This window comes from Vitis riparia, chromosome 13 (assembly GCF_004353265.1).
Source record: "Vitis riparia cultivar Riparia Gloire de Montpellier isolate 1030 chromosome 13, EGFV_Vit.rip_1.0, whole genome shotgun sequence".
NCBI lineage: Eukaryota > Viridiplantae > Streptophyta > Magnoliopsida > Vitales > Vitaceae > Vitis > Vitis riparia.
The window spans coordinates 24,644,843-24,653,984 of NC_048443.1; the positions used below are offsets into that span (position 1 = coordinate 24,644,843).

A 9,142-nucleotide genomic window follows, 5' to 3' on the forward strand; every position below is an offset into this window, starting at 1 on the left:
AATGGTTGTTATTTGACAATTTTTAACTCCTACACGGATAATAGAGATCACCCAACATAGTTTTTTTTTTAGTAGGTTGTTGTAATCTAATATACCTTTTGGGCTTCTTAAACATCAAGACTTTCATCACTCAAGAATTACTCAAGTTATTCCCTTCCAATATACATTTCCATTACATGCTTAAGGCTTCGACATTCTTCAAAGGTATGCCCATAAGAGTGGCGATGATGATACATGCAATATTTGCATTTATATTTATTGGGTTGATCATCCTCAGGTTGAGGGAGGCACCTAAAATCCTACAATTTGATCAATTATGATAGCATTGGTGCATATGACACATTTAGCTTTGAAAACGAAAGTCGAGTCCCTACTTGCTATCAAAGTCACATGCTACTATATTAATTTGGAAATGTTTACTAGTTTGTTATAACTTATTGTCATTGTATCAATCGTGTGAAAATGCTATTGTTATTAACACCTTGGGGTTTATGATGAATATATTATCCTCCAAACTAGTGTACTTAAATTATTTCGAAGTGTGGTGGGATTCTTTATCACTAGGGACATATATAAGTCAAAACAATGAAAATTTTTAGGGTGACTCGAGTGCAAATCGTTTTGCCTATGTTGATATTAATAATGAAAATATCATAAATTTTGTAAAATATTAATTGTTAAATTTATTTAAAAAAAAATATTGGATAAAAATTATGAGAAAAATCAAAGGAAACAAAAAAATTTGTTATAATTTTTCATGAAACTTTAATAGGAAATTTGTAATTGATAAGAAATTAATATAAATAGAAGGAACTATCATCAATAGGATTTTTTTTTTTTAAATTTCTCTTTATACCATCTTCCCATAGATAAATATGGGTGGATGATCGATATCCTCACATTACAAACGCTAGAAAGAAAATATCATAAATATCGCGATATTGTGTTTTTCCCGTTTTCATTTTTCAATATGCATTTTTTTTATATCTAAATGTAAGGGCAGGTTGCTGAGGGAGTGAAAGGCGAACGATGAAGTTTGGGCCGTTTGGCACGGTGTTGAGGTGGAAAAACAGAGCACCATTGCCGTCTTTACGTCTCTTCTCCCAGCTTCACTCCAGGTCCGAAATGTTCCTTCTTTTTCCATCGTTTCCAATTCAACTCTCGAGAAAATGTAGGGAAAAAGTAAAAGAAATCAGAACTATAGTTCTGTTGTTTTTATTTTTTTTCTTTTTCGAAAAATGATTTTTCTGTATTTCCTCGACAGGCAAATGGAGGTTTATAGTGTTTGGTGGTTGCAGGTCGTCGTTTGGTATCGCGTTTGACATCGATGGGGTTATCCTTCGTGGCCGCGTGCCCATTGGAGGCTCCCCTCAAGCTTTGAGAAGATTGTACAGAGACTCTGGTACTATCACATTCAACTCTCTTTCTAGAGTTTGGAATTGATTTGGCAACACCCTTCATTTGATTCCCGAGAAAACTCTGGATTTTTTTTTTGAATGATATATTTTGGTTTTCGGAAGAAAAAAAAACGAAAATTCGCCTCAGCTCAAGTAAGCCAAATGTTTGGATTAGGGTCAATTTGAGTGGAGTCATTTGTATTTTTGGGTCCCAAGTAAACGAATAGATTTTCTTTGGAATCAAACGGAATCAGTGGTAGTAAATATTGTAGTTGTGTTATTTTGTATTCATTTTAATTCAATTCATTTGGCTTTTTGTCATGGTGACTTGAAGTTATCGCTGGTTTGTAGGTGCCTTGAAGTTTCCATTCCTTTTCTTGACAAACGGTGAGTCATTTGGTTGATTCTTTCAGTCTAATAGTCCTCATTCAGTTGATTCATATTTCCAAGAAACAGAATTCTCAAACTATTTTCAAATTTTTGAAAAATTCCCAATTTATCATCTGAGAACAACACCCCGAATACATCTTTATAATTCTATAAAATTTTCAAAATATTTTTCTGATTTTCCAAATAATTCTCAAATTATTTATGATTTCCTGAACTTTGAATGATTATGGAATGACAACAGCACATTTGATTTTCTATTTCGTATTTTTGATTACTTGGTCTGTAACAGATTGGTGAAGAAGCGAAGGAAAAAAAAGATTTTTCAAATTGTGAAATATCAGAACCATTCTTCTACACATAGCCAAATTAATAAATCATAAATTCTAAACAATCTGAAACCTGCTTATCAAACTGGACAACTTGTTCTGTCAGTTATTAATCCTGCTTATCAAGTTCATTCTTAACAAAGACATCTGAAATCCGAGTTCCAACCGTCTTCATGAGGAATGATAACCTTTTTTAAAAGTTTCAATGTTCACAATTTAAATAGAAATTGCCTTTAATTGTTCAAAGAAGGGACTAGACATCTGTATGCTTGATTCATAATGCAGTAATCTATTTTTTTCATTCTACTTATTTGTCTGATATGAGCGTGTCTCCCATTTATTTCTAAAAGAAGCATCTGTATACTAATTCATTTCTGAAACTCAATTCATTCAATAGAATCATGCATTCTCATCTTTACCAAACTCAATTGAGCATTATCGGGGAATTGTTTTGCATGAGACCAGGATAGGGAAATGTTATATCTTTGTTAAATGTGTATCTCTTTTGGGAGTGTGAAATCTAGTAGTGCAGTAGAATAACTGATAGTTACATTCCATTGAATAGGTGGCGGGATCCCAGAATCTAGACGAGCCTCTGAATTAAGTGAACTTTTGGGAGTAAACATTTTACCTTCTCAGGTAGTGTTCAATTTTTTTTTTTTTCAATTGGTAGAAGAATATAATGCCAGATTCCTCTTTTTTATGTTTCCAGAAATTATTGTTTGACTGGAAAATTTTGGCATGCTCTCTATTTTCTGTCATCCTCATGCAGGTTGTGCAGGGTCACTCTCCTTTTAAAAATTTGTTGAAGAGGTATATTTATGTTAATTTCACGTGAGTTTGTTCTATTTAAACATTTAGGAGCTCAAGACAAAATTTCTTTTCTCCAAAAAACTTGGTTTTTTTTTTTTGGTGGTATAATCTTGAAAATGGTCCTACATATCAACCTAGTCCCACAACCAATGAAGGACTCTGCAACAGAGCAATCACACCTATAACATTTGCTAATTTCATTTTTTTTTGTTGCTTTATCTCCCTGAGCAGGCTAATACATGCAAGTGGACAGTGCAAGGCTATATTAAAAACTGCGTAGTTTGTATTGAGAAATTGGCTGCATTTATTGAGATGATTCTAGTTTCCCATCATCTCTTACTAATTAGTAATGAATGAATGGAGTCAGTTGACACATTAGCTGATCCAAAGGGGTAGCTGAGTTTTGGGAAAGTGAAATTCAAGAGCTTGTGATTATTTCATTCTTATTCCCAATTTGCTTTCGCTGGATGAAGTTGGACCAGTCTGATGGCCATCATACCTGTGACTTTCTTAGCAAGAAAATCATCCTTTCTGAAAATTTCTGATGGCCATAAAGCAATTATGTCATAATTTAGATTTTGTTATATTCTAAAAACTTCTTATGCATTTTTTCCTATCATTAAGTATGTGTTCAGAGAACTGATTGATTTAGACTTGATCCTTTTATATAGATTGATCATCATAAAGATAATCAAATATTTCCTTAAATAAGAAATCTTTTCGTTAGAAATTGAAAATGTTAAAGGATAGTCATGTTCAAGACCAACTGAATTTATAGGAATTGACTTGGAGACTGTTGATTCAGATAGCTTTGCTTAAATAAACTTATTTTGAAGGATATAACATTTTTAGACATCATCCATTAATCAGTGCAGGTTTCTTTGATAATTTAGGAGGTAGAACTGGTAACAGACCTAAATTTCAGCTTTTGGCATGAAGTGGCTGCATTTGGATAGAACCCCGAAGAATCACCATCTTATTTGACCTTTTGAAACTTACACTGATACAGAAATTCTTGAAAACTGTTCCACTGCAATATTATATGAAACTCACTTATTATCTTGCGATTAGTTCAATGGATATTTCCTTCTTCAGATTTGAGAAGGAACTCATCATTGCCCTTGGAAAGGGGGAACCTGCTCTTGTGATGTCTGAATATGGTTTCAAGTAAGTTCATAGACTTATGTCTTGGTCTGACTGGTTCTTGATTTTCATGGCATAATTTGTCAGATTTTATACTAAGCTAAATTGATTTCATGTGCAGAAAAGTTCTCTCATTAGATGAGTATGCATCTTACTTTAAGAACATTGATCCTGTATCTCAATATAAAAACTGGACAACAGAGAAGATATTTAATAGCAAAGCCAACACCAAGGACTTGGTGCCAAGATATGATGTTTTATCTGACAGAGTTAAAGCAGCATTTGTTGTCAGCGATCCTGTTGATTGGGAAGGGACATTCAGGTATTTCTTTTTACTTTCTTTTCTACTCTGTGAGCCAGTTAACTTTGCCTTTAAAATTCAAATTACAATTACTATAAAACCATGCTGCCCTCAGAGTTCCAGTAAACTGTTGCATTCGTTATGTTTCTTTAGAATTCATTATCTGGTAGCTGATGTGTACATTGGCTATGCGCTCAATTTCATCAACTATGCTAACTAACTTAAAGTGTAAAGAACGAGAGCTTTTTAACACAAGTAATGGGTACTTGTGAACTTAAAATTCTTCCAACTCCTTTTACCACCAATATTCAGCATCAAATTTTGAGCTATAATTTCCCTCGGTGATCCTTGAAGTAAGCTTTCATAACCATCTAGGAAAAATGTTTCTCTATTCATTCAGTGTAGCTTGTTACTTGAAAGTCATGTTATCTTGAAAGATGTAGGCCTTAGTTTTTTCCTTAAACATTTTTTAGGAGTACAATAATAGTATGTGAATACAGTAAATTTATCTTGGAGGGAAGATATTTTTTATACAGTTATTTGTATTAATTCCAATGATTCTAACACTGGTATCCACATATGGGATGCACATGATGTATTAAATAAGTGGGTTTTGAGATGTTCCATGGGATATATTTCTCTGTGCCAATTTTATTAAATAATCCCTTTTTTTTTTTCAAATGAAGTCCTTATAAAATGAACGGACGTGCTGAACAAAAAAGCCTTTAGTTATTGAAGTTATTTTGGCCTAAAATGTGAGTGGAAGTCTGGTCCTAGATGCAGTTGAATGATGAAATATTATTTGTTCATCCATCCCAAAATAGTTTAGATCAAGCCTTATAGAGTAGATTCATATTTGGTCCTTTGTGAGGTTTGTAATAGTGAAGCATTGGAGAATCATAGTTTTTAATAAAAAATAAAAACTGAATTTCATTTTAAGATATTGTCTGAAGCATCAACCTTGTTGTCCTTATGAGTAACTTGGATTTCGAATTGAGACTTGCATTCTGTTCTTAGCATTTGTAATCTTCTTCTATGACCCTGATAATTTGTTTCCCGGCAAAAGGTCTGAACTATTGATGAACTGCATTAGGTTCTCTGTGATGTGTTAAGATCTGGAGGGCTGCCTGGACAGGAGAATGGGCCTCAACCCCCTCTATATTTTGCTGCTGATGATCTTGAATATCAGGTTGGTAACTTACCAAATTAACTGTAGATATATTTTCACCATAGGCATTAGATTGATGTACATAACTGTACATGTAAAAGCAGCAATCCAGATTTTGATGGGTCAGTCCAAAAGAAACTATGACCTCTGGCATTATACAAAATGGAAAGTTCAAACTACTGATTGTTTGAATTCTCCCTAACAGTTGAAATGGAAATCAGAGATACAGGCAGGAATATGTGGTGTCCCATCATTAAAGACTACCTTGTCAGTTGAACTTGACTAGGGATTCCACTTGGTAGAGCCGTCAAACTGTTGGTCATGCCCTCTAATTATGCCCCACTTGTGGTCTCCTTCCTGAATCTATATGCATAATTTTTTCTGGCAGCTTTTAATTTGGGTCTCTGGGAAGTAGGATTTGTTTGTTTACATTTCTTTTTTTGTTGATCAAAATTGTGTCTACTCAGTGCAGGCAGCTTTTCCTTCTGAACGTCTTGGTATGGGTGCCTTCAGGATTGCACTAGAAAGCATCTTCAACAGGTAAGTATTCTGCTTTGTTTAATATAGTAACCCTTGAAATCCTGTATTGTGTCAATTAGATGCATTGGTATACATCAGTGAACATCCTCTTGGATGGTATATATCAAAGTTGGTTCAGTCAGATGTTCCTACATCTTAAAAATCCAAAATGAGCACTTACTATTTCTGATTATCCTCCACTTCTCCCAGGTCCATTTAAAAGCAATATAGATTAAGTTATTATGGGCCAACAGCACCTGCTAGGTGGGCATCTAGATTATCTTAATAACCTCTTCCATGTTTAACATGCAGACATGATAGCACATTATAGTGCAATATCTGAACTGCTTATGAATTTTCCTATGATTGGTAGCATTGACAGCTGCCCATTTCATGGAAGCTTCCATTTTTTGGTTATGCACTTAGTTGTTAACTCTTAAAACATATTGGGTATTGTTTTTCTATTTTTCCATATCATATATCATAAGTTTTTTTTATATAATGAAAAATAAATAGAAAAATATGCATATATGTATACATATATTAGAAGCATAAAGTATTGAATGATATATAATTAATTTCATGAAAGGTGGTGGGATTTAAAGAGTTAAACTATGTCATACCATATGAAAATATCAAATGCTAGAGTTTTAAAAATGTTCAATTTAACAAAATATGATTCTAATGCATAACATCACAAAATCCAAATAAATAAACTTTTTGAATTTTTAAATATCATTTTTAGTTCCAAATTTTAACTCGGCATATGTACTTACGTGTATTGTTGATATATGTCTTTATGTGTTATCACTGAAGCTTCAAATTTCATGTTTGTCATCATACTTTCCCCATCAAAATAAAATAAAAATAAAAATAACTAATATATTCCATCGAAGTTTTTATTTTCCAATCATCATCATTTTCAATGTCAATATTTAAATTATTCAAATGAAAATTTCCCAGTATTTATTATAAGAATAGATTTAATTAATGTCCAATATTGCCTTTAACAAGAAGAATGTAGTTTTTTTTATCTAGGATTATTTCATCCCTCTCATTTTTATGATCAATTTCTAACATTACCTTACGTTTTAGACAATTAATACACTAATTCTTTTAAGTTTTTTTTTTTTGATATTTCTTAAAAATTGTAAAAAATGGTTAAATATGTATGCATCATTATATGTTTGTATTACGTATTGCATTGTGTATTGTACATTTATAGTAAAATATGGTTAAGATAAAATACGAACTGTAATAGATATCAATTTTCATGAAAAAAATGTGTTATATCGTTCTACTGTTAATTTTTTACAATTGTGGTAATGCAATGCAGAATTCACCATAATGCTTTGGAATATACATCTTTTGGAAAACCGAATCCATTTGTATTCAAAAATGCTGAAGCCATATTGAGACAACTTCAGCCTTCATGTCATGATGGTTATTTCATGGATAATGGAAACACTGATTCAAATTCTTTCGAAACCTTGTATATGATTGGTGATAATCCTTTAGTTGATATCAGAGGCGCCCAAAAGGTTAGCTTTCTACTCAGCACAGTTCTTGAACCTTTCTACGTTTATAATTTTTTCACACCATTATTATATTGAAATGAATCAATTAATTTTTTACTCATTCAAGCTGAGAAGTTTACTTTCAGCCTTTTAATTCTCAGGCAGGGCATCCTTGGTTTTCCATTTTGACTAGAACAGGCGTTTTCAAGGGGAAGGAAAACCATGCAGAGTTTCCTGCTGATTTGGTAAGGTTGGACAATGAGATCTAAAGGATGCATATTGAGTTTTATGCTTGGCATTATGATGTGACAAGGGTTCCTAAAACTAAAAAATGTGTTAAAAAAAATAAAAATCCTTGGTCTTATTTGTTTTTTGCTGCAACTGAAAAGGAACAGATGCAAGTTATAATCCATCATGCATGCAAATAACACTATTTTTAGGTTTTTATTTGAAGTCAGCAAACATTCTTTAGGTACTAATTTCAAGGGCTCGTTTGGCACAAGTATTATCTTATAGTGAAACACAACTGTAAAAGGATCTTTGTGAAGAAGAGGTTTTTATTTGATATATGGAAAAAAAAAAAAAAGGGGTCAATCCTAAAATCTCTTCTTAAACTCTTCTATAAAAATATTTATCTCTTAATTTTATTTAAGATTTTTTTTAGTTTAAATCTCTTACTTTATAGGACAGGTACATAGCCTTGGCTAGTCCGAAATAATTTGTAGGCAATCAACTAAGACATCTTTCTTTTTATTCATGGCATGTGAGATTTGGAATTCTAGAAGATGTTGTCCTTATGGTTAAACTTGGTTCATAGATGAAGGTGTTTCCCTCTAAAATATTCATGACCAATTTCTGTTCATCATATGATGAAGCTGGCTTCTTCTTTCTTGTGGTAGGAAATCAATTATAGTTTTCTTGTTGTGCCAAATCTTACTGGTTAATTCATGATAATAAAATATTTGCCTCTAATAAAAAAATAAATAAATAATCTTTATGTTTCTGTAACTGTTGCTCCAACTAGATTAAATTTTAAGAATGACCTTAGAAGGGAATTTCCACAAATTCAGAGTAAATTTATCTTGTACACTGTTTGTGCAGGTTGTTGATACTGTTGAAGAGGCGGTGGACTATATTTTGAAAAAGGAGTGTTCTTTCTAGTAGGTTGATGATTCCTTTGTACAAAAGAGTTCAATGAGTCAGATGAGTTTGAACTTGGATATAAAAGTAATTTATTAATTTTAATTTATAGTAGAGTGTTCTTTTACTTTTTATTTTTTTATTTTCTTTTCCTCACATTGGATTCGCGAGTCTTTGACGGGGGTTGGAGCTTCGTGAGTCTTTTGAGTCTAAGAATACCTTCTTTTAATCAATCAATCCCCAGAACTCTTTGAGAGAACCGTCTTCAACCCTCCCTCCAACCCTCTGCATGTGGAATGATGTTCTAAATTTCAACCCTTATTTCTGTATGGTTGATAAGGCTCTCTTGCCTTCTTAATGCTTGCCACATTTCGTTCCTCTTCCTTAGGGTGGTAGGAGAACTTTTAAAAGTGATTTTTAAAATATTT

General features: G+C 32.4%; 1 protein-coding gene across 1 annotated transcript; it reads left to right on the forward strand.

Moving 5' to 3' along the window:
* The first annotated feature begins 994 nt into the window (after positions 1-994).
* Positions 995-8,841, forward strand: LOC117927757 (uncharacterized protein YKR070W-like). The gene is given in 13 exon segments (XM_034847417.1): positions 995-1,118; positions 1,299-1,402; positions 1,749-1,784; positions 2,679-2,752; positions 2,886-2,926; positions 4,022-4,093; positions 4,191-4,375; positions 4,378-4,391; positions 5,464-5,559; positions 6,011-6,078; positions 7,394-7,598; positions 7,736-7,819; positions 8,676-8,841. Coding segments are annotated over 13 exon segments (1,128 nt in total). The 5' UTR covers positions 995-1,029; the 3' UTR covers positions 8,736-8,841.
* Positions 8,842-9,142: the final 301 nt, after the last annotated feature.